Source organism: Carassius gibelio, chromosome B5 (genome assembly GCF_023724105.1).
Source record: "Carassius gibelio isolate Cgi1373 ecotype wild population from Czech Republic chromosome B5, carGib1.2-hapl.c, whole genome shotgun sequence".
NCBI lineage: Eukaryota > Metazoa > Chordata > Actinopteri > Cypriniformes > Cyprinidae > Carassius > Carassius gibelio.
The window spans coordinates 1,480,516-1,506,504 of NC_068400.1; the positions used below are offsets into that span (position 1 = coordinate 1,480,516).

Sequence of the window (25,989 nt, forward strand, 5' to 3'; positions counted from 1 at the left end):
CCAAATACGAACACATCAGAGACCAATATTACCCCAAAATGAATAAGATATTTCCCCAATTTAACACCTGTAATCCAACCCAAAAACTTAGATTCATCCTTGGCGAAGAAGCCAAATGCTCCAATTTAGCAGCAAGATTTTTAGCATCTCTCCACATCCTGAGGGACGAGCAGAGCAGCAAACACCCAATGAACACACACACACACTCACAGCCTAACACACCCAATCACACACACACACACACACACATTCTTGCGCAGGCCCACTCATGGGGCCCACCAGTTTTTTTATGCGTTGTGGGATCCACCCTTTCCAGTGGTCCTACACTGCTATAAAAACAACATTAGATCTAAAAAAAAATCTCAATCATTAATATCACTTCAATTTGATAAATTTCTAAAGTTTTGTCGAAAAAGGTATTTGGCCCCTTGTGGGGAACGTTTCTAGGATTGCCGACTTGAGAGGTCCGCCCACATACACACATATATACCAAGTTTTTATATGTTAATGGGGCCCAAGGTCACTATCTGCAGCTGCTGACAACAGCCTTTATTATTACTCCCAGTTCCCTTATTTTGGACTAAAATAGTTATTTTTGTAATGAGTAACTATGTATATATGTGAAACTTTCCATCTGCCTTTACAGATTACAAGACATACGGCTTCAAAGACAGTTTTATAACAAAACTGAAATGACCAATTTTATTGTAATGACAAAGTTTATGCCACACAGTTGTCAGTCAATAAACTTTTTATGAAATGATTAAAACAAATTATTAATTTAATGTCTAGGTTTGTACAATCTGCACTCAATGTTTGAACAACATCAGCCTGAACTTTTATGTAAACCCAACAGTTTCTCTTATATAGGCATTGAAATTATATGTTATATTGGACTGCATCCATAATGTCATGTTAACACAAGTTGTTCTTTCCAGTGAAGCCTCAAATTTTGAAATAATGATACAGAGATATTTAAAGAAATGAAAAATCCTTTGAAATATTTAACATATGCCCCACACACTTTCAGTGTTTAGGCCCTAAAATAAATAAATGCATTAAAATAAATAAGAATATATCAATATCCATCCAACATCCACACATCCAACATCCATCCATATATCCAACATCTGTTCAACATCCATCCATCAAGCCATCATCTACCCTACATCCATTCAACATCCATCCATCCAACATCTACCCTACATCCATCCAACATCCATCCAGCCATCATCTACCCTACATCCATCCTACATCCATCCAACATCCATCCATCCAACATCTACCTTACATCCATCCAACATCCATCCAGCCATCATCTACCCTACATCCATCCAACATCCATCCATCCATCCAACATCTACCCTACATCCATCCATCCATCATCTACCCTACATTCATCCGACATTCATCCATCCAACATCCATCATCTATCCTACATCCACCCAGCTCTCGAACATCCATCCAACATCCATCCATCCATCCATCCATATGTCCAACATCTATTCAAGATCCATCCATATATCCAACATCTGTTCAACATCCATCCATCAAGCCATCATCTACCCTACATCCATCCATCCAACATCTACCCTACATCCATCCAGCCATCATCTACCCTACATCCATCCATCCAACATCTACCCTACATCCATCCAACATCCATCCATCAAACATCTACCCTACATCCATCCAACATCCATCCATCCATCATCTACCCTACATCCATCCAACATCCATCCAGCCATCATCTACCCTACATCCATCCAACATTCATCCATCATCTATCCTACATCCACCCAGCTCTCGAACTTCCATCCAACATCCATCCATCCATCAAACATCTATTCAATATCCATCCAACATCCATCCTACATCCATCAAATAAAAAATTTAATTAAATAAGAACTGTATATTGTATAACTGTATATTTGTAGGCCACTGGACAGCCATAAAACCTGAGCAAACCCCTACAACAACAACAACAACAACAAGGTTACAACAGAACACAACCAAATACAAAACATTTTAAGATCCTACCTCTAATGTTTTGGTTTTACCTCAGTTCCATTAGGTACACTAGACTTTTCTTCTCAGGGCTGTAATGCGATTTTTAACATAATATTTAACTGCTTTCCAGTCCCTGTTTCTGAGAGCTTGAGGTTCTGCAGTAATACAGCGCTGACACTCTTCTTTACCAGGAACTTGATTCATTACAATAAATCTCCTCAAATGTGTGTCCACTGCAGCACACTCGTCTGGGGTCCAGCTTCTTTTGACGGCCGTTTGTTTTCCTATTTAGGCAAAAAAAAAAAACAAATAAAAACATTGTAGGTTTTCTTTTATGAATAAATTTTAATCTTACTTAACCCCGTAAGACCCACTGTTTCAGTATTACAACATTTGTGGTTACTCCCCAAAACCCCTTTTATCTTTTTTTTTATTGTTTGTTTGTTTATACAACCACATCAATATGATCTGTGGGTCCTACATTTTATTCCCACCATGTAATTGGATCCAGGATTTGTATACAAAGCCCACCCTTAAGTCAAGAAGTGGCACATCTTACAACTTTCTGATGAAGCAACATCCCTTTGATTTACTGGACTGGATTCATCTTCAAGTAAGTAAAATGCTTGGAATAATTTTTTCTGTTTATTACAGTGTCTATAACAAGGACATATACAGTAAATGTTGAAAATATACCCTACATTTTGTTTGGAGTTTGTTTTATAAATGTTGCAATATTACAATGTTGGATGAGAGTGGCAGTCATAATTGCCCTGTATTTAAGAGGAACATCTTGAGGGGAACTTAAATGAAAATATTCACAACAAATTATACATGATTTAAGCTTTATACCCTTTAGCTTTATATCGGATTACATATTCTATACTGTATTAGAGACTAAAGTTAAAAGATTTATTTCCATATCTAAACATTATAATTTGCTATCATATTCTGCATGACTTTCTAACAAAAACATTCTGTTTGTGCAAATCTGCCCTTTCTTAGTCTACTGATAAACAAAATGTTCTTATCAATTTATATTCAAAGTGCTTATTATCATTAGGCCTATAACCTTTATTTAACCAGGTCTTTTGCAAGAGACACCTGGCCACACCTGGCCAATCCTCCAAGTTGTGCGGGATGCTCCTGGTGCTTTGTTCTGGCACAGGTGTAAATGTTCATCACTGTTAGATTTTGTTGTAAACTGGATGCTGAATGCATTCCTGTAAGGATTACAATCACAGTCTACTATAGGTGAGCCATTAGGTATAGTGTGACCGGTGAGATGTGTGAATAGGCTGCTTCAGTCCAAAGTGTGAACACGTCATAATGAGGCATGTGTGCTATTTGTTTATAGAATGTACATTTGTCTCAAATTTTATCTTTTCATTTCAGAATGCCACCAGCAAGGAGAAATCCTCGGTACAATGTGCACAATGTTAATGGCCATCATCCAAAAAGGAGAAAGTGATGTGGACATCGATTTTGACGACACTGATGCAAGTGATGAAGAATCAGATATTGATGTCTCATGTGGACAAAGAAAACCAAGAACCTACCGATTGTCCAGCTAATGTGAATATTGAGCCCGGGCAATCAAATAAATACATCAAGCCATATGACAGACGTCACTGATTTCTCTGGTCAAGCTCTCACAGATGATGTCACCTCCCTCCACACACCACTGCAATACTTCCAAAAGTTTGTGTCAGAAGATTTGGTTCAAGCTCTGGCAACAAATACGAATGAGTACAGCATTCAAAATGACGAAAGATCAGTCAACACTAATACAAAAGAAATACAGGCAGCATTGGGTATGTACCTGAGGATGGAACATTACATTTTGTAAACAATTTAACCATGCCAGAGACTGAAAAGAGGGACAAACTCTGGAAACTCAGACCACGGCTTGATTCACTCAGAGAAAACTGCCTGCAGGTGGTACCAGAAGAGCACATTCCATGGACAAGATGATGATACCCTTCAACGGGAAGTTCAGCAGCATCAAGAAGTATATGCAAGGTAATCTACGCTCATGAGGCTTTAAAGTATGGGTGAAAGCTGGAATCTCAGGGTGTCAGGTGATGACAGGTGAATTGTCAGGTGATGTTGTAATGAAGCTTGCCTCCACATTTCCAAAGGGTCAACACAACAAGATCTAGGCAGATAATTACTTCACCTCCGTTCCACTGGTAGTGAAGCTCCTTGAGCAAGGAATCCATTATGTGGGAAAGGCCAGGCAAGTGCATCTACCCATCTAACTGTAATATTTACATGTGAAGAGCTTGAAGAAGAAGGGCAGAGGAAGCTTTGACCACAGAGTGGAGGGGAAACAACATCTGTGCAGTAAAAATGGTACAACAACAGGGCGGTGACACTTGTGTCATCCTTCGCTGGACCAGAACCTGTTCAGGAGATTCAACACTGGGACAAAGCCGCCAAAACCTACATTGACGTTAGAAAGGCTTCCATTGTGGGCATCTACAATAAATACATGGGAGGTGTGGATTTGTTGGACTCATTTACAGCAAAACACAAGTATGCACTGAAATCCTGGCGGTGGTACATGTACATCTTCTGGCACACAATCACCCTTGCTGTAGTCAACGCCTGGCTCCTCTACAAGCAGCACAGCCTATGCTCTCAGAATGCCAAAGAAGGAGATACTGAACATGAGAAAGTTCGAAGCACAGCTGGCTTCCTCTCTCATTACGGTAATGATCTATTTGTGCCATTTACCTTGCTTGTGATAAATCAGACTGGTATTTGAGATGTACAGAAATTGATACATTTGTTCTTTATATTCTAATCTGGTGGACACAACACTGAAAATGCCTCTGTTTTTCAGAGGACAGGAACCATTTCTGGGATTACCACTATAAGTAAAGGTGGACTTCACGCTGAGCACACAGATTTCAGTGGAGAGTGAGAGAACACTGCAGACATTGCACTGTTAACAATGTAAATAAATAAAGTTCTTATTTGATGGAATAAACAACTCTTCATAATAACATGACTGAGATTATAATTCATTTTATACACTGGTTTGGTAAAAAAAAAAAAAAGCAAATTAATCCTTAATTATGCAGCTTGATGGGCACCTCTTCGGACCTGACGTGCTACCCAGCTACGCAAACGCAGCTAAGTGGATGTACTCTCTTGTGATTGGCCAGAGTGATCACGAGTCTACGGATGTTTGGGTCTCATTGCTGAAAGAGTGCATGAATCGGTGGAAAAACCCCAGCCCCCCTGTGCTGCCAGCTTCTCCAAGCCCCGTGCTCTCTCTTTTGCCAAAACCACCCTGAGAACGACCAACAACTGGCTGAAGGAAGAGCTGCAACAGGTTAACGAAAGGCAGAAAGCAACGAAGGAGTGCCTGCTCAGATGCATTCTGTTTAGTTTTGCTTTTTAACTTTATAGTTAACTGTTTTGATTGCATTCTTTTTCTTTGCGTGTTGTATTTATTAAACTGAGTGGTTTGCAGTGGCTCATTGTACTTCTGACGGCATTACATTATAATTCTGTAAAAGAAACTGCAACAGGATGCTTTTACCCTAAACTCGAGTATAAACACAGACTCTCTCACTTAAAGCAATTTTATTCTTTCTTGCATTTCACAAAATAATAATAATAATAATAATAATAAAAACAATAATAATGATAATATTTTCTATTTATAAGGCACTTTTAAAAGGTCATTGAATAAAGTCAGCTGCATGTGGAGGTTTGAGTTTTTCAACTGGTCTCTGTACACGTCTGTTGTTGGAGGAAATGCAAGCATTTTTCCCTGAGTAACTCCATAAAGTGTTAAAGATTTTTTTTTTTTTTTTTTTAAATACAACAGACTTCTTATTGATATAAAGGTGATGATGCCAGTCTTTCCCCAACCCTAAAACCTGCGACAATGCAGGCTCACAAGGTCTCTTCCTGCAACAGCTTCTTTCAAGCCACTGTCAGGCTTGTGGCACCAGACAATAAGGAGGGACAGACATATTTCAAGTGTTGAGTCAAGGAAGCAAAGTAAAAGCCCTTAAAAATAAATGAGCAGCTCTGGCCCAAAAGAGAGTGCAAGCCCCAAAGCTTACCTCTCTTTTTTGCAGACACACTTCGGTTTTGGACTTGTGATGTGGAGGAACATTCTTGCAGGGATGACATGCTGACCTCATCTTCTGACCCCTCTTCTCTTGGCATACTGACATCTGGACAAAGAAATAACTTTATTGTAGTATACACTAGGGCTGAAAGATATGGACAAAATTTCATATCTCGATTATCCTGCCAGATATCTCGATACAATACGATATGACTACGTGTTATTTTGCTAAGCACGACCTGCACAACACGTCACTCTGGTTTACATCGTCTTTTCTGAAACCAAAATACTTCCAAATTATGGAAGATGATTTATGTTTTGGAACCAAGTCATATTCTGCACTGCCACCGGCCGCATTATCTCCCGCACTCATTTTCTTTCTTTCTAATTTATCCGCCGTCTCTGTACAGTGTGCATAGACGTTGGAACAGGGGAACTCTTATTTTTTGAAAATTACTCATTTTCACAGATTCTGCAAAGGGTGCCCAAACTTTTGAGCCCCAGTGTGTGTGTGTGTGTGTATGTGTGTGTGTATGTATGTGTATATATATATATATATATATATATATATATATAATCTGAATTAAAATGTGTTTGATTTAAGCCTACATTTCAAAAATTGTTGTTTTTAAGCCTTTCGCACATATGATCACACAGGTGTAATCAGTCTAGGCTGGTTCCTGGAGCGTACGATCAAGTGCATCACATAATCAACTGAGACAGGCGCGCTCAGAGCTGTCATATATCACAACTTTTCAGTGTTTTCAACCACATACTGTTTATTTTCGGTTTCAAACATATAAATTCACATAAGTACTAAAAAAACAATACATTTAGAGTTTTTAAAATACACACTGATGTCTATGGAAGAGGTAATAATAATCCTTTCCATTATAATTGGACACGTTTTATTCATATCAGAGACACATTGTGTAAGTAACTTCAGTGTTTACATATTCTATTCCCAGTTCACCAGCCACTTACTTTTTTAGTATTTCGGGAGAAGTGGATGAATTCACGTGTTGTAAACATAGAGGTTGTAAATCAAACAGATCCGATTCTCTGAACTGCGTCTGCGGCACAAACTAACACGGCGGTGCCCATCGCGCATACAGCTCAACTAACGCAATTGTAATAAAGGTGTTTAAACAACAATATACTTCCACTTGCATGTATTTGACCATCGGAATATCAGATATTTCATGCCATAGCTAACACATTTGTGAATATTCTGAATAAAAAAAGAAAAAATGACAAAAGCATATCATCATTCATTCAGCGCTGTTTTTGCTGCAGTGTGTCATGTGACAAGCAATGTCGCGTCACCATGGAAACGCCGTCCCCCCTCTCACAATATAGTTCCCACGTCCCTAGTGTGTGCGCGCTGACTTTAGCGCTGCAGTCAAGGGCACACGTAAAACTGATGTTTGTTGTGACTGCCAGAGTTGTATGCACACAGTGAGTGTGGAGAGGGGAAATCTATATCGTCTATATCGTTGCTTTTTTCGATAGTAATATCTTGAAAGCTCATATCTAGATATAGGTACGATAACGATATATCGTTTAGCCCTAGTATACACTACATGAAATATGTAATAGCCGTCAGTACAGTGGTTGTTTTATTTTATAAATAATTTAGTATATTCAATTCAATTTTCAATTCAGTTTATTTATATGGCGCCGATTCACAACAGATGCCATCTCAAGGCACTTAACAAGAAGTCAGTATATGGGATTTGTGTCTCTTAAAGAGAGACACAGTTTATTTCATCCCGTCTCCTATCGTCCTAAATTCTTTTCAAGTGACTAGTGATGTGAAAATATTAGTTGTCATGTTAGCCCAGGGATGGGCAACTCCAGTCCTCAAGGGCCCCTATTCTGCAGGTCTGAGATGTTTTGCTGCTTCAACACACCTGATTCAAATTAAATAGATCAAACAGCTTGTTGCCAAGCTCTGCACAATGAATCAGGTGTGCTGCAGCAGGGAAACATCTAAGACCTAAAGGATAGTGGCCCTCAAGCAGTATATTTCCTCATATAGTGTATGGACAACAGACTGTCCCACGCAGTCCACTATTGCTGAAGTAGCTGTGCGGCGAAAAGATTGTATGTTGGACAATATAAGATGAACTGATTTCATCAGACAGAAAGCAACTGTTTTTACTGACTTTACAAATAGCATTAACGTTTAGGTTAGTGTGCCCTCACCTACTGTTTATAGGTTGCTCCAATCTCACAGAGCAGACTTCACGCAGGGATTGCACGGCTACTCAAACATATTTCCTCCTCAACTGTGTACGAGTACACAGTTACAGCGAGTCGAGTATGAGTACACAGATGAGGAGGAAACATGTCAAAAAGACAAGGCTGTACGAGTTTATTTGATGTCATCTAACCCAATGGCATATGCGTTTGAGCCAGTGATGAGGAGGAGGGTTGAGACCTGTTTTTGCAGAAGTTGAGGGAGCTGCAGCGGCTCCGGACGGAGTTGACAGTGAGGAGAGGGTCGGCAACCCTTTGCAGTGCAAGTGTGGTCACTGCTCAGCAATGCGGACAACCGTGGAGTCTGTTTACTGCCATGAAGCAGACCAAGTCTGCAGACCTTATCGCGCACATTCCAGATGTTCTGTAGTGACAGGGACGTGTTGGAGTAGCTGTGCTATCCCTGTATGAAGTCCGTGCCGAGAGATTAGAGCAACCTATAAGCAACAGGTGGGTTCATGCTAACCTCAAAGTTAATGTTACTTGTAATTTCAGGCAGTACTGACTCAGTGTTCAGTTTTAAAACTGGGGTTGTGTTTGACTGATTGTGCAGCCTCTGCATCGGACAGGTCTCCTGACAGAGTTGCAGGAGAAAGAGGTGGGTGGGACAAAGGAGGGAGGTGGAGTTGTTGATTTTCAAATTTTTGCAATGTGCTGTGTGAAATGCATGAAAGGTAAGAATTGCGTTCAAGCTCACCGGTGGCAGACACTCCCTGGTTTTGACTTTGTGATGTGGAGGTACATTCTTGCGTGGATGACATGCTGACCTCATCATCTGACCCATCTTCTCCTAGCATACTGACATCTGGAGAGGGAAATAACTTAAGAATACAATACACAAAATATCTAAAACGGATCATTTAGAATCAATTTAGGAACATTGTATACACATACCTTCAATGTCCTCTGCTAAAGGTCCCTCCATGTCGATGGTCTCTAAAATGATAATTGATAAAAAAAAAAATGATTTTGGAAAGCTGAAACTATGGGCAATCTGCAAGAGTATACAACAGTAGTATTATATCTCATCCCGTCACCATTACTGCCCTATGTTTTACATGGTAAATAGTTGTTTTCTGAATGTGGAAGACTAAATGTCATATATTGTGCCTTCAAGAATATAAAGTTAATTACCATTTACATCGACTTGTATTTCATCGAGGCTCTTTCCTTTGTAATCTCCTAGGCGTCCTTGTTCCATTGCCAGAAGGACTTTACTTACTTTGGCTAATTGTAGGGTGCTTTCTGGGAGCCTGTAGTGTTTCCTGTGAACAGCGATATTATGACCAAGGAAGTCTGCCAACTGGTCGAGCTCGGTGGTTTTAAGGTTCAGAACAGTAGACAGGGTAGCAATATGTTTCCTCAGTTGAATTGATGTTAGCGCTTGAGGATTTTTTATGTCTGCACATTCACTGACAAATTGCCTCAAGCAGTCACAAGCCCTGAGGTAATGGTCAGATTGTGGCAATGCAAACAGATATTCATTGTCCTTCAGCACCCCACATTCTTCTCTGCTCTCAGTAAGAGCATCAAGTGATTCTCTCATTGATGGGGTTAGAAGAACAGGAACCTTCCTTCCTCTTTTTCCAACAATTGCTATTCGCACAAAATGCCTGCAGAGCTTCTGCTCAAGCGCTGTGAGGGCCAAATTTACATCTCCCTGTTCCTCTGATGTGTCCTTCGATAAGTATGCAGACAGGCGCATTCGGGACACTTCACCTGCTCTCCGCCGATTAAAAAGCATAACTTGAGTCAGCGTTACTTTTGCAAGTTCCTTCCAATTTGTGGATGAACGATGTTCTTTTAAATCTTTGAGATGTTGCTGCAGTTTTTCTTCTAGATAGCAATGTAGCCTTTGGATATCTTGTGCAAGAGGTAAAAGTTGCGGTGCATTCCATTTGGCCCGGTTAAGCTGGGTTAATGCCTGGCCTGCAATATCAAACCTCCAACTCTCTAAATACAACTGTGCAAACTCCTCAGCATCTTTAATGGTTTCTTTATCTTTCTTTTTCAGTCCTTCAGACTTGATAAACATAGCCAACGAATGCAGGCTGTGCCCTACCTTGCGTGCAAGAGAGGGACATTGGTATATGCCAGTTTCCTCACTGAATCCAGATAGGTTCTTTGCAGCTCTGACAACCTGGGAGTACTGTTCAGGTTTGATGAGTTCTTGAATGGTCTTCACATGTGTGATTTTTTTAGCTTCCAATAAAAGCCTGCCAAGTTCTCTCAGTTTTTGGCGTATATACTGGTGTTGACTGACTATCTTCTCATTCTTTTTGAACAACCTGAAACCATAATTGAGGATGCAGTTGTCTCCTTTAATTGCAACTGCAATCTTGTCCTGAATCATTACACTCAAGAACTTCCAATACGCGTCTGTATATTCCGATGGAGAAGGTTCAGCGAAAGCACACAATGCCTGAACTCTATTTTTACCTGGTTTAGTACTTTCGGGTTTGAAGCTGCAGACCTTGAAATGCCGCCACATCGCTCTTCTTGAGAACAGCCCATAGCAGTGAATGCAATGTGCAAATTTATGTCCCTCTGATTTTTTTCCTGGTTGTTTACATGGGATTAGTTTTCCTTTTTGTGTTTCCAAAACATGACTGTTGTGCTCGAAATTTCCCTTATTTCGTATGTAGTCCAATTGTAGTTTTCTTTCCTTTGAGTTTTTTGGAAAACTGAATGCTTTCGCAACATCCAATTCATCTTGGTGTTTACGCCACAAGTGTCTTGACATTTTCTGGACAAACTTCCTGCAATAAAAGCAGAAATGTTTCTTGTTATAGCTTCTGGATCCATCATCTTTCTTTAAAGTTGGACTGACAATGATATACTGCTCTTCTTCCAGGGGCACTGAAACGTTGTTTTCAGAATATGTTGCGATTTCCTTTTCATTCCCATCAACTCTGCTATTTGGAAATCTTTGTGTGGGATCATGACATCTTTCCAAAAGTCTTCTCTGGCTAAAGTCAAATTGGCTATGACTAGAGGATCTACTTCCACTTTCCCTGGGCTTAGACTTGCTCTGTCTGGAGGACTCGCTTCCACTCTCTCTGGAGGATCTACTTCCACTTTCCCTGGGCTTAGACTTGCTCTGTCTGGAGGACTCGCTTCCACTCTCTCTGGAGGATCTACTTCCACTTTCCCTGGGCTTAGACTTGCTCTGTCTGGAGGACTCGCTTCCACTCTCTCTGGAGGATCTACTTCCACTTTCCCTGGGCTTAGACTTGCTCTGTCTGGAGGACTCGCTTCCACTCTCTCTGGAGGATCTACTTCCACTTTCCCTGGGCTTAGACTTGCTCTGTCTGGAGGACTCGCTTCCACTCTCTCTGGAGGATCTACTTCCACTTTCCCTGGGCTTAGACTTGCTCTGTCTGGAGGACTCGCTTCTACTCTCTCTGGAGGATCTACTTCCACTTTCCCTGGGCTTAGACTTGCTCTGTCTGGAGGACTCGCTTCTACTCTCTCGGGAGGATCTACTTCCACTTTCCCTGGGCTTAGACTTGCTCTGTCTGGAGGACTCGCTTCTACTCTCTCGGGAGGATCTACTTCTCTCTCTGGGCTTAAACTTGCTCTGACTGGATGATGCACCTTTGTTCTTTTTTTCCTTTCCCAGGGTTAATTCCATACTGCTATCACTTTCTGTGCTTTCATCTATGGGATTTGGAATATACTCCTCTTCGCTACCTAAGTTTGAGTCATCCGATTCCATGAGATTCATCTGAATCTTTAAAAACAAACACACATCTGTTAATAACTATTTTTGCAACATTAAATATAAAAAACCTGAATATACTGATTGAACAGGCTCAGGATACTAAATGAAGAAAAATCTGTATGGACCATTTTCAGTACAAGTAAATTTACAAATTATAAGAATCCCCATCAGACTCACTAGCAAGAGCAACAGACATTTTCACAATCATGAAAAGTTGATTGTGAAACCCCCCCCAAAAAAAAAGACTTACGGGACGGCAAGACCTTCTTCTCAGCTTCTGTGAATCCCTTTCAGGCTTAAAAAAAGTAGTCTCCTCTGGGCTGTCACTATCATAGAGACTGTGGGTAAAATCTTGTACTCTATCCATCTGCAAAAATGGAGACATGGAGATATTTTGCTGTATGATTGCTGTATTTTTACTTGATAGGGAGACCATTCAGAGGTTGTCAGGTGAGCTAGACACCTATGAAAATTATTGACCAATATTACCCCTCCATCCACCTGCTGAGGCCCATGTCCAAACTGCCTTCCAGGTGGGGTAAACGTTGACAACATTATTAAAAAAAGAGTAACGTTTCAGTTTTCATGCATTTGATTCTTAAATTTAATGACTTCACAGCAAATTATTCATCATAATGATATAGTGCCATTCCCGGCGGCAGTGGCTCAGTGGTTCATGTAGGTTGTCTACAAGCCGGAAGGTTGGTGGTTCAATCCCCGGCTCCACCTGACCAAGTGTGGAGGTGTCCTTGAGCAAGACACCTAACCCCAGCTGCTCCTGATGAGCTGGATGGAGCCTTGAATGGCTGACACTGCAGTCGGTGTGTGAATGAGTGTGTATGGGTGAATGTGAGGCAACTTGTAAAGCGCTTTGGATGGCCATGTGGTCTGTTGAAAGCGCTATATAAATGCAGTCCATTTACCATTTACCATAGACATGGAACTACTCAAGAGAGAGGGAGAGATTAGTCAGTAATTTACCGAAGTGTCTTCCTCACCTTACAAATGTCTCCCTATCAATTAAAAATCAGCAATCATTTAGAAAAGAAGAGTTGAGCTTCTCTAATAAATGATTACTGATTGATTGTTGGTGATCTCTATTTAATTGATAATTAATGCACCAGGCGAGGAGGAGGACTCGACCGGATTTTGGCAACAGAGACCGGCTGCGGCGTCTGGGAGTGATAGCGTCGGCCTACCAGGGTTTTTCCCGGTATGCTGGCTGACCAGTAGCCTACACCACTGGGCACGTTGTATCTTTTTTTTTTTTTAAGCACACACCTGAGCGCTGATCACTGGACATCACTCCTGCAGGTGTTTATGTCAATCCAATATTCAATTTCAAATGAGTCCATTTAGATTCAGATTTTAAAAGCAATCGTTCAAAACAATCGATTCAGGTTCAAAGTGAATGATTCCCATTCAAATATAAAATTATTCAAATTTGCTTACTAGTGGCACAAAATTTATCACATAAACAAGTTAATTATATTGTTAAAATGTGTTTTGGGGCTTACCATAATGCTTTTTGTGCGTCTCAGTGGTGGAACAAGTTCATCATCCGATTGATTGTTGGAATGGTTGCTTGGAGAAGCCTCATCACAAGTTTCTTTCACAACAGTTTCATCTGAATCGTACAAATGATTTGAAACATCTGGGCCAATATCATTCTGCCCTAAAATGACATCCAGGTGTGGGGTGGGAGGTTCGTTTTCCATACCATCCTCATCAGTTTCATCACTATATGGATAATCAACCAGTGAAAATCCTTGGACAGTAAATACCTAAAAATAAACAAATTCATGCAGACCCGGTACCGGGTCCGAAAATAGCATGCCACATGTTTGTGTCTCATTTGCATATCCTTCCTTATATGGCATTTGGCCAAAAATGGGTTCATTTGAAAGCTTAGAGTGTTTTCTTTACAAAGAATACCATTAATTGGGGTTTTATGATACATAAAGTAGTCAAATTAAGCTAAGAAATATATTTCCCCCCCCCATAAATTTCCATCTAACGATTGCGAATACGTTTTCGTAAGAATGTGTATTTAAAATATTTTTCACAAAACAGTCAAGTCATATATCACAAGAAAGCTCTCATTCTCAGGAATCTGATGATGTAGATCATTTTATTGTGTGACAATCACAGATCGAATGATCTTCAACAGAATCGCGATGTAAAATTTCTCACCTTATTATTTATACATTTTGCACCGCTTCAGTCAGCCGCAAACAGCCACGCATACCTATATACTCGATATAATCTTTTAGATTAGAATCTCTTCTTTCAAACAAGACCATTTTTACGTTTCTGCGTGCTTCCATTGCTGAGATATAAAGCGTTTTGTACAAGTGCGCAAAAGCGCTCCAATGGCTGTATTATTGAAAAGATCTTCAAGTCATATAGACGGGTCTAAATGCCTTTTTTCTGCTATAGACGTCTGTTTTCTTTTGTGAAGCGCTATTTGTCCTGATAGGTGCAATTCACAAGTCGTTCCCTCCAATCGAAGCTGTGATTCAGCACCGCGGGGGTGCTGGAACTGGACAGCGACTGCCCACTCCTTTTCCGCTTGTGGAGACGCAATGATGTCTGGGAAACTGAGTCTTTGGCTGCTTCTAAACAAAGGACACGCGAGGAAAAAACTACTAATGGCCGACGCTTCGGATTTATAATGCATAATATTCATAAAACAAGTTACGGGTGGCCAACTTCGCCGTGGAGAGGTCAGGACGCGCATCTGGTAAGCCTATACGCGTGCTACTCGCTTTCATACATTTGATTCTTTATTCTGAGGCTTGGAAGCTTCGCTAGCAATAAGCTAATATGTTTATTTTCATAACTGTGCAGTGTTCGACCGCATCTCAGTGAATGTACAGTAATCCGTACAGTACTGGGGGAATAAACAAATTAGTTTGTTGACGCTCCGAAGTTCGCGCAAAAGCTTCGGGGAGCTTGTTTACACTGTATAGAAACCGAAACCAAAATACACGCTGATAAAAAATCAAAATATGAAATATGAAAGAGACAGGCAAGGTCTCTCAATCTCTACACGATGCAGAATAGACATAAATGAAACGATATGAATCTGGAGATTGTGGATTCTATTTTAGATTGTGATAGACCAGATATTTTTTATAATTTTATGCATGCTGCTATCGTGTAATATGACAATTCTCTTTCAGAAAACCCACACACAAAAAAAGCACATTGTATTGAGATGGTTCATCATATGTGAAACAACATAAATAATACTATTTGTCACAAACAGCAGCTTTTTATGTAACTTCTGAGTGTTTTCTGTCAAATAATATACAGAGATCACATTATTCCATACTGCAAGTGTGCAAAAGATGACTTCATACTTATTTAGACAAAAATTTTATACAAAAATGGTATTATTCCTTCCTTCAGTTGGAATAGAATAACTTTTGCATAGATTAGGATAGAAAGAAATTTCTGTTTTCCTCTAATAGCAGACAGTTGGAAGAATCACAAGCAATTGGTCTGAAGTTGCCAGCCCCTTCAATGCCTGAGTTATACCATTTCAAACTTCAGTTTACACAAATAAAATAAAAAAGCGCCTTGTTTTTTTCCCTATTTATTATAACACAGACAGCATATATTGTCATTTTTATCAATTTCAACAGTGTTTTATGTAATTTCAAAGGGTTTCCTTTGAAATTATACCAAACTTTCTGAGCTTACACTGTAGCATTAGTATAGGGAAGCATTCAAAATTAGGTAGGAAAATGAAAAACGGAAATCCCCAAAATAGCATTTGTGCTTAAGAGGTTAAGTATTGAATTAGAAAGGTTGGCCAAAAAAACATGGCATGGTCTGACTAAAAATCTAAATCCAGAAATATAAACATCAGCCCTTTTAGACAGTCTACAATTATAAATGTTAAAATCAAGAGTACAGCGATACTTTAGTATTACAATACAATCATATAGTTGCCTAAGGAAGACCATTTGGATTGAAACGTTTGTTATTTAGTCAATAAAAAGGTAACTGTGAGCTTTAACCCAGTATGCAGATTTTCTTCTTTTTTCTCCCCAGATGTTACCATAATGCATTAAAAGGTGCCCCACAAGAATGGGACTGGAAAGATGCCAGTGTGTGTTACATTACCTGGCCATTATAACCCAATAAGGTTACCTGACTACTTTAAAGCCCCATGAGCATTGATCCATGGTCCAATTGACCATTACAGGGGATTTCAGTGCATCAAACCAAAATATTTAAAATCAAAATTCAAATAAAAAAAGATTCTTTAAAACATCTAACAGCTCAGATACAGTATACAATTACGAATGTTAAAATCACAGTTGAGGTCATGTCAGGTGTTGCCATAGTGCATTAAAAACAATTACAGTAAGAACTGGGCGGAAGGGCCCCACATGGGACAGACTACAGACATATGAGTGTGTAAAGGAGAGACTAGAGAAACAAATGTATTTGGAAGATGGAAGGACCCCATAAGAACATGACTGGAAACATGCCGGTGTGTGTGTGACATTATCTGGCTTTTAACAGCCAATATAAAGCCACTTTAGTAGTAGAACACCACCACATACATGTCAGCATAGATGAATGTGTTTGAATGTACTTTTACCTGTGTGCAGGTCTGATCTGGGTTTGGTCCATCATTTAGCATCTGAGGAACAGGGCTGGTCTCATTCTCTAATGCTGCGGCTGGAGTCTGAAGGCCTTTCACCTGAAATAGACAGACAAGAAGACACTTAGAACTGTATGAAGTAGGGCTGCACGGTATTGGGAAAAAATGACATTGCAATATTTTATTTTTCTGCGATATATATTGCGATATGAAATCGAATAAATGTTTTTCTTACAAACAAAAATGGGGTGAGTACACATTCTCATTTTAAATGATTTAAAAATCAACACTATCGTCTCAAGTGATTAATATGCGCGAGGGAGAGAGAGCAAGACAGTGCTTGTGTTGTTTGAAGACTGTGAGCGTGCGGCCGGGGCTCTCTTGCACGATCTCTCGCACTCTCTGTTTCTGTCACACTGTCTCTCTCTCGCGCTCTCTCTATCGCACGCGCATGCACACTCTCTCTCTCACGCACGCACACTCTATCGCGCAAGCTCTCTCTCTCTCACTCGCTCTCTTTCGCTCTCTCTCTCTCTCTCGCTCTCTTTCGCTCTCTCTCTCTCTCTCTCTCTCTCCCTCTATCGGAGTGGATGCTGGGAACGAGTGCGTGTGTGAGAGACACGTGTGTGAGAGCGTCTGGCATTTTTCAGTTTCCTTTAAGCTATATAATTGCTTTTTCGTTTTTCTTATTTATTTATTTATTATTATTTTTTTTCCATTTTCTTTCACCTTTCAAAACACTTTTTTTAGGGAAGGTTTTATTGTTATTTCGTGTGGGGTGCGAGTGTGAGGCAACATGACGTCCACCCCTGCGGGGGTAGCGTCGCCTCTCACCCTCCGGAATGGCTTCAGGTGTACACCGGAGGCGAACACGTCTATTGAGGATGTTCTCCTTGCCGTCGGAGCCAAAGTTGGTCATGAAAATATTAGCTCGGCTTCAAGAATGAATAAGGCAGTAGTCGTTTTTTTAAAAAATGAAAATCAGGTGAAAACCTTGATTGAAAGCGGAATATGGATCAATGAAACGTACGTGCCTATTACACCATTGTCCGCACCGGCAACTAAAATTATCATATCTAACGTACCCCCGTTCGTTGGTAATGAGAGTATCGTTAAAGAGCTGACTAGATTCTGCAAAATTGCCGGTGCTGTAAAAGAAATTTCGTTGGGTTGTAAGAACGCTGCACTTAAACATGTGCTATCTTTTAGAAGACATGTTTACATGTTTTTGAGCTCTCCCGCTAAAACGCTCGATGTGTCTTTCCGGGTATCTCATGGAGAAGGTTCATATATGGTGTATGCCAGGCACGTGCACAGGTAGGGCTCAACCTGTGCAGAACACATGCCCTTTTTGCCCTTACACTCCGAAGTGCCCTTTTTAAGCTGTCAGTAAGCTTATAACTCTGCCCCCTCTATTGAATCAACTGAAGTTCCACAGCAGCCGCACAGTAGACAACAGCTGAGCTGAACAAAGTTTTGCGAAGGGTAAATAAATATCTTGTTGTTTGCGTAAGTACTACTAAACACTAGGTCTATAAAGGCTCATATTTTATTTATTTGATGTCTGACTGACTCACTGACTGAGACATGTGGGACGTCGCCTGAGAGAGAGAGGGCTAGCATTTGCCATCCAATAGCCTACATAGCCAACACTTAAATAGCCCGTGCATACAGTAGCATTTCATCTTTTATAAAATGCGATTTTACCACAGGAAAAACTGAGCGCTCCGTCTATATAGCTACAAATCTAGTTTGTAACCTGTAACGTTAGATGAAAATGTAATGTGATCCCGGCAGCGGCAGGCGCCGTCGCCGTTTTAGTGACGGCCAAAAAAGAAAATCACATTTCCACACATTCGCTGGTCAAAAACGATATATTGATAAGTAATACAACAACATATAATGTTTTTACCATCGGAAAATCATAACAGGTGCGCCCCTCGGTGTTTCGTACTGGAACTTACATAAAGCGACGAGTGATCCCCTTCACCTAGATAACATATATTTTTCTAAGAAATTTCTGTTTTGATTTATGATTGCTGATACACTTAATTTATTAACATTGAGGCTAATCATGTTATGGTATACTCTCCGCTCTTCCTCACATGTATAAAATGTAGTAAAACATGGTTTTACTACAGTAATGTAGTAGTAACTAATTTTTTTTTTTACAGATCACTGTGAAATCTTTATATTTTATCATGCAGAATGTAATTAATGATTCATTCCAAGGCTTCATTTATTTGATCCAAAATACAGCAAAAACAGTAATATTGTGTAATATTTTTACAATTTTAAATAACTGTTTTCTATTTGAATATATTTTAAAATGTAATTTATTTTTGTGATCACAGCTGAATTTTCAGCATCATTCCAGTTCAGTACTCTTCAGTGTCACGTGATCCTTCAGAAATGCTTTTCACTGCAACTGTACTTTTCACACTGTTTTTATTTATTTTTTCATTGCTGGCTTATTTTAGGGAAAGTGTAGTGAATAAGAGACCTTCAAGAGACCAACATCCCTGGTCCACCACAGTATCAAATTTTTGCCAGGTAGGCGGATACATGTTGGATATGTTATAGTAACGGTATGGTTATAGTTTCTTATAATCTGGAATTGAGTTGGACATAATTACTTAAATTATATTTCAAAAAAGTTTGTCAAAAATACTTGACTCATTGCTCACCTTCCCCTCTTCTCAATGTCATTCATAATCATGTTAACCAAATAATACAAATTAGCTTATAAAACCAAACAGAATAGCTAAAAATGAGAATATATATAATTTTTTTTCTTTGCAAAGTTCATAAAAAAGTGCAAAAAGTTCAATAAAAAAAGATTTTGGTTTCTGTTTGGTTTTATAAGCTAATTATTTGGTTAACATGTTTATGTATGATTCAAGTATTTTTTTTCTCTATAAATGCAATTTAAAAAAAGAGGGAGTACACAAGAGCTGTTGTAATTAGGTTTAAAGAAGCCCTTAAAACCCTGTTTATTTATATTATCTAATTATCTAATATTATTATTATGGTTGTTATTAATCATGAATAAATCTAAAGCTTTTGAGACTATTATTTTGTGTTAATTGAATTTGTCATGAAGATGTGACCATGTCTTCCTTTTATGCAGGCTTATTAAATAATCTTGATATAAAAAAGGGAGGGGGTGCCCTTTTTCAGTTTCAGCACATGCCCCTCAAAAGGTCTGTGCACGGCCCTGGTGTATGCTAGTACGGAGACTTTACGGTGCTTTGAGTGCGGGGATTTTGGTCACAAACGGTTCACTTGTCCGCACAAAGCGCGTAATCATGAAGAGGAAGGCTCGTCTGAAGGCCCAGTCAATAGGCCACAGATTGCGACGGAGAATACACCGCTACAACCTGAAAAGGCAGGTACTATCACTGAGGTAAGGCAAAGTGCTTCTGATAGTATTGTGAATGATGCTGAGCTTCCAAGTTGTAGCGATGTTGTTAGTAAGGGAGATGTTTGTGGTGATCCAGAACAAATGATCCAGGAAAATGAGACACATGATGGGCAAAGTGAAGAATTTGATGATTTGTCAGAAACGATGGTAGAAAGCTGTAGAGATGATGATTCATGTGCTGACTTTGATGTGGCTAATTGTGGGAGTGATTTGTATTCGGTTGAGCAGATTAATGCATTCTTGGACGAGACAAAGGGTAAAAAAGTTGAAATTGGTAAGTTTTTTCCAGATTTAGATAAATTTGTGTTATCTGTTATGAAAGTTAGACAAGAATGTAGCCTAGAAGTGTTATCTCAGCAGAAAAGGTTTAGGTTAAAAAAATACTTAACCGCAATTAGGCAAGGAGCAAAACCGGTCAGGGCGAAACGCCGGGCAGTGAAGTGTAGACTAAAATAAGTGCACAATGGGTCTCAGTCTTTGTTTTGGTTTTCTTCTCATACTACTGTTTTTTTCCTTTTCCTATCTTATTATGGATGTCCTAAGAGTTGGGTCTCTTAATGTAAATGGGATAAGGGATAGAAATAAATGGTTATTACTAAAAGAAAGTATAAAACTAAAAGAGATTAATGTGATGTTTCTACAAGAAACACACAGCGATGTAAATAATGAGGTAGATTGGGGTTTGTGGTCTGATGGTAAATTTGTTCTTAGTCATGGAACAAATTTAAGTGCAGGTGTGGCAATATTGTTTTCTGCTGATTTAAATGTAAGAATTTTATCTATTAATGAATTAGAAAATGGGCGGCTCCTTTTAATTAAAGCTAAAATAAAAGAGAGAAGTTTTGTCTTTGTTAATATTTATGCACCAAATATTGGTAAGGACAGAATTAAGCTTTTTGAGATGCTAAAAAATACTCTTGTATCCCTTTCACAAGAGGATTTTTTAATAATTGGTGGAGACTTTAATTGCACCCTTGACTTTGTTATTGATAGGAATGGAGAAGAACCACATCCTGCTTCTGCTAAAGTTTTAAAAGCAATGATTACTCAGTTAGGGTTAGTAGATGTGTGGAGAGAAAAAAATAAAAATGTTAGGCAATATAGTTGGATTAAAGCAGCAGTAGGTAGAATTAGTGCAGCACGTTTAGATCGATTTTATTTACATAATAATCAGTGTAATAGAGTTATAGGGGCTTATATCACACCATGTATTATCTCTGATCATCAGCTTATTACTGTGAATGTTATTTTATCAGAAACAAAACCACAGTTCTTTTATTGGCGTTTTGATATTAAATTAATTCAAGATGTAAATTTCTATGAGAATTTTAAATTGTTTTGGAATTGTTGGGTTGAGGCAAAAAATGATTATGATAATCTTCTTCAGTAGTGGGAGATAGGAAAAACTCAGATTAAGCTTTTCTGTCAACAGTTTGTGGCACACACTTCCTGTAAAATTAAATATGAAATAAAAAAATTGGAGAATGATATTTCAAAGATTCAGAATATGTTAATTGATCAAAATGTTATGAATCTAAGAGAAGATCTTAGTCAGAGGAGACAAGAGTTAAGTAATATGTTAAATAAAAGAGTTAAAAGTGCTCTTGTTAGTTCACATTTTGTATCCTTACAGGATATGGATGCTCCTACAAAATATTTTTTCAACTTGAATAAGAAGTTTAATCATACTACTAATTATATGCATGCATTACGTACACCTGATGGGAATCTGACCTCAGATCCTTTGGAAATGAGGAGACTGGCTGTTGATTTCTATGTGGACTTATATGCTAAAGAATGCACCGGAAACGTTGTTGCAGATGAACTTTTTAATAACTTACCTACGCTGGATGAAGGAAATGCAAAGAACTTAGACTCTGATCTGACGTTTGAGGAAGTTACAAAGGCAGTGAATCAACTCTCATCTGGTCGTGCACCAGGAATCGATGGAATTCCAGCAGAATTTTACAAAACTTTTTGGGGGATAATTGGAAGAGACTTTTTACAAGTTTTACAGGAAAGTTACAAAGCAAAGGTTCTACCGAAAAGTTGTCAACGAGCAGTGCTCTCTCTGATTCCAAAGAAGGGTGATCTTTGTTTGCTAAAAAATTGGAGACCAGTTGCTGTTTTATGTTCTGATTATAAAATTTTATCAAAGTGTTTGGCAAACAGACTTAAATGTGTTCTTGATGTGTTAATACAGAAAGACCAAACATATTGTATACCCAAAAGGTCTATTTATGATAATTTGTTTTTAATGAGAGATATTATGGATTATGCAAGAATATACAATGTTGATTTTGGTGTGCTTTCTCTAGATCAGGAGAAAGCTTTTGATCGTGTGGACCATAATTACCTTTTCAAGATTCTTGAGTGTTATGGGTTTAGAGAACATTTTTTATCATGGATAAGAATATTATATACCGACGCTGTAAGTATGGTTAAAATTGGAGGAGGTTTAAGTGTACCAATTCTAATGAAAAGAGGGATAAGACAAGGGTGCCCTATGTCTGGTCAGCTATATGCTTTGGCAATAGAGCCTCTACTTAATTTATTAAGAACTAAATTAACAGGTATTTTAGTAAGTGAGAGGCCAGAAGCTGAAGCTATTAAGCTCTCAGCCTATGCAGATGATATAACTGTTATGGTCAGAAATAAATATGATGTTCAAGTTTTAAAGGAAGCTTTAAAGATTTATGAAGGGGCTTCATCAGCCAAACTAAATTGGGAAAAAACAGAGGCTCTATGGTGTGGCTCTGAAAGAAGCCCTTTACCTGAACTCCCGGAAAATGTAAAGTGGGGGAAGACAGGTATTAAATTCTTAGGAGTATATCTTGGAAAAGAGGAATATAGGATGAAAAATTGGGAAGGATTAGTAGAGGGAGTGCTTGCTAAGTTGTCTAAATGGAAATGGCTGCTACCCCAGTTATCCTATAGGGGAAGAGTCCTGATAGCTAATAATCTTATTGCTTCCACCCTTTGGCATAAGTTGATGGTTTTGGATCCTCCAAGAAACATAATTGAAGACATTCAAAAGAATCTTGTTAAGTTTTTCTGGTCAGGACAGCACTGGCTAAAAGCTGCCATCCTCTATCTTCCAGTTCATGAGGGAGGACAAGGACTAATTGACATTTTTTCTAGGATTGCTGTTTTCCGTTTGCAAGTAGCCCAGCGTCTTTTGTACTATCAGCATCAGCAGTGGATGGATGTTGCATGTGCTCTGTTGCGGAAAAATAGAAGAATGGGTCTGGATAAGCAATTATTTGTCATGTCCCTTGAAGGAATAGTTTCAGAAGGATTGACAATATTCTATCAAGGTGTGTTGCAAGCTTGGCAGACGTTATCCTTTTCAAGAGAATGGGATGAATCCAATCACTGGGTATATGAAGAGCCTCTGTTTTTCAATCCACTTATCTCTGTTGAGTTGCTGTGTTCTGCCACTGTTAGGTCGGCAATCTTGAAGGTAGGAGTCTCCAAAATATGCCATCTTCGAAGGGGACTGAACTGGATACCTGCAGAGGTTTTGACATGTATGCTGGGATTCAGGTCTGAACGCATAATTGAGAAGTTGTTACATGATCTTGAGGAGGTCTTCCCTGCTCCAATAAGGGATTTTATGAAAGTTTCTCATGTGGAGAATTGCATTGATGGAGGGAAAGCTTGGTTTCCTGAATTGCATGTATCCATAAAAAAAGAAGACTGGCAAGAAGATGACAGAAAATTACTGTCCTTGGACACACCAGAACTGAATCATTTTAGTATTTTGAACAGACAAACACTTTACAGAGCATGTGTGAAAACCATTAATTATCAGCATCTCAAAACTGTAAGAGATATTAAATGGACAACCGTGTTTGAATCAGGCTCTTCCCCGAAAGGTAGTTGGCGGTCCCTGTACAAAAGACCCATTGAAAAGAGGGTGGGTGATCTTCAGTGGAGAGTTGTACATGGGATTTTAGCTACAAACAGACACAAAGCACTCCTTAATGGTTCAGATGATGAGGGTTGTCCTTTTTGTGGGGTGTCTGAAACTGTTTTCCATATTTTTATTGAATGTCCACGTTTGGATCAAATTTTGGGCTTAATGGAAAGCTGGAGTGTACAGTTTACAGGAAATTTTAATCAAGAATTGTTTATTTTTGGTCCTAAATATTTAAAACAAAAAAAATCTAAAGTTGTTTTATTAAATTTCTTATATGGTGCAGCAAAGTTGGCAATCTGGTGTACAAGGAAAAATAAAGTAGAAGGGAGGGAAAATGTGGATGCTATTCTGATGATGAGAGGGTTTATAAAGAAAAGATTAATTATGGAATATGCTTTTTATAGCCTCATTAATAATGTCAATTGTTTTTTTCATGTGTGGGGTGTTGATGGTTTTTTATGTGAAGCTGATGATCAGGGAGATTTAGTGTTTAATTTTTGAGTGTTTAAGGTTTTTATATATATATATTTTTTTTATATATATATTTTTTTTTTTTTTTTTTTTTTTTTTTTTTTTTAATTATTCTCTTTTTTTGTTTTTATGTATGTGAAAATTGTAAATATATGTATGTTTGAAGGTTTTTGAATTTAAAAAATATAGGTCTTTTGTTTTATTGAATTATTAAAGAAGACCTCAAAGTCAAAGTCTCTCTCTCACTCGCTCTCTCTTGCGCTCTCTCTTGCGCTCTCTCTCGCTCGCGCGCATGCACACTCTCAACTGAGAGCATGGACTAAAAAGCAGCTCACGTCTATTCCAGGAGTTTGCAGTGGATCAAATCAAAATATTGCTTTGAAACATCTAACAGCTCAGATACAGTATACAATTACGAATGTTAAAATCACAGTTGAGGCCATGTCAGGTGTTGCCATAGTGCATTAAAAACAATTACAGTAAGAACTGGACGGAAGGGCCCCACATGGGACAGACTACAGACATATGAGTGTGTAAAGGAGAGACTAGAGAAACAAATGTATTTGGAAGATGGAAGGACCCCATAAGAACATGACTGGAAACATGCCGGTGTGTGTGTGACATTATCTGGCTTTTAACAGCCAATATAAAGCCACTTTAGTAGTAGAACACCACCACATACATGTCAGCATAGATGAATGTGTTTGAATGTACTTTTACCTGTGTGCAGGTCTGATCTGGGTTTGGTTCATCATTTAGCATCTGAGGAACAGGGCTGGTCTCATTCTCTAATGCTGCGGCTGGAGTCTGAAGGCCTTTCACCTGAAATAGACAGACAAGAAGACACTTAGAACTGTATGAAGTAGGGCTGCACGGTATTGGGAAAAAATGACATTGCGATATTTTATTTTTCTGCGATATATATTGCGATATGAAATCGAATAAATGTTTTTCTTACAAACAAAAATGGGGTGAGTACACATTCTCATTTTAAATGATTTAAAAATCAACACTATCGTCTCAAGTGATTAATATGCGCGAGGGAGAGAGAGCAAGACAGTGCTTGTGTTGTTTGAAGACTGTGAGCGTGCGGCTGGGGCTCTCTCTCTCTCTCTCTATGACTCTCTCTCTCGCGCGCACGATCTCTCGCACTCTCTGTTTCTGTCACTCTGTCTCTCTCTTATGGGGTGTGGTTTATGCATTTGATTTGCAAACTAAGCAATCATCGTGTCAATCGTCGCGTACCTTGCCGTGACCAAAGACGTGTGATAAGAAGCGCGACACTTTCGTCGCCCCCCTTCTCGCGTGAGAAGCTACGTGACGTCAAGCGCCTTGTCATTTTTAATATCTTTTTTTTTTCCATTTGTGTGTGTGATTTTGTCAAATGTCTTAAGTGCTGTAGTTAAGTGTTTTTTTTTCCGTTTTTTTTTTGTTCGGAGCAAAAAGAAAGAAAAACTTGCAT

At 38.9% G+C, this 25,989-nt stretch overlaps 1 protein-coding gene and 2 long non-coding RNA genes across 3 annotated transcripts; 2 read left to right on the plus strand and 1 right to left on the minus strand.

Annotated features, from left to right (window-relative positions):
* Nucleotides 1–222: 222 nt before the first annotated feature.
* On the minus strand, nucleotides 223–25,989 carry LOC127957451 (uncharacterized). Its single transcript, XM_052555987.1, has 10 exons — nucleotides 25,984–25,989; nucleotides 25,248–25,349; nucleotides 16,708–16,809; nucleotides 13,607–13,873; nucleotides 12,340–12,456; nucleotides 9,500–12,098; nucleotides 9,260–9,301; nucleotides 9,063–9,170; nucleotides 6,096–6,209; nucleotides 223–2,294 (listed from the first exon to the last, which is right to left on the minus strand). Exons 1-10 carry the CDS (start codon nucleotides 25,987–25,989, stop codon nucleotides 2,080–2,082), a joined length of 3,672 nt encoding a protein of 1,223 aa, XP_052411947.1. The 3' UTR covers nucleotides 223–2,079.
* Nucleotides 2,330–3,602, plus strand: LOC127958522 (uncharacterized). Its single transcript, XR_008154045.1, has 3 exons — nucleotides 2,330–2,623; nucleotides 3,097–3,264; nucleotides 3,406–3,602. It is a non-coding gene; the product is annotated as an uncharacterized LOC127958522 (long non-coding RNA).
* On the plus strand, nucleotides 4,285–5,282 carry LOC127958523 (uncharacterized). Its single transcript, XR_008154046.1, has 3 exons — nucleotides 4,285–4,724; nucleotides 4,859–4,971; nucleotides 5,100–5,282. It is a non-coding gene; the product is annotated as an uncharacterized LOC127958523 (long non-coding RNA).

What these genes read in the sequence shown, in the direction of transcription:
- LOC127957451 (XM_052555987.1), bottom strand. An exon ending in GACGCACAAAAAGCATTATG is followed by an intron (nt 12,457 to 13,606) that starts GTAAGCCCCAAA and finishes CCATTTTTGCAG; the next exon opens with ATGGATAGAGTACAAGATTT. An exon ending in GAAGAAGGTCTTGCCGTCCC is followed by an intron (nt 12,099 to 12,339) that starts GTAAGTCTTTTT and finishes TTGTTTTTAAAG; the next exon opens with ATTCAGATGAATCTCATGGA.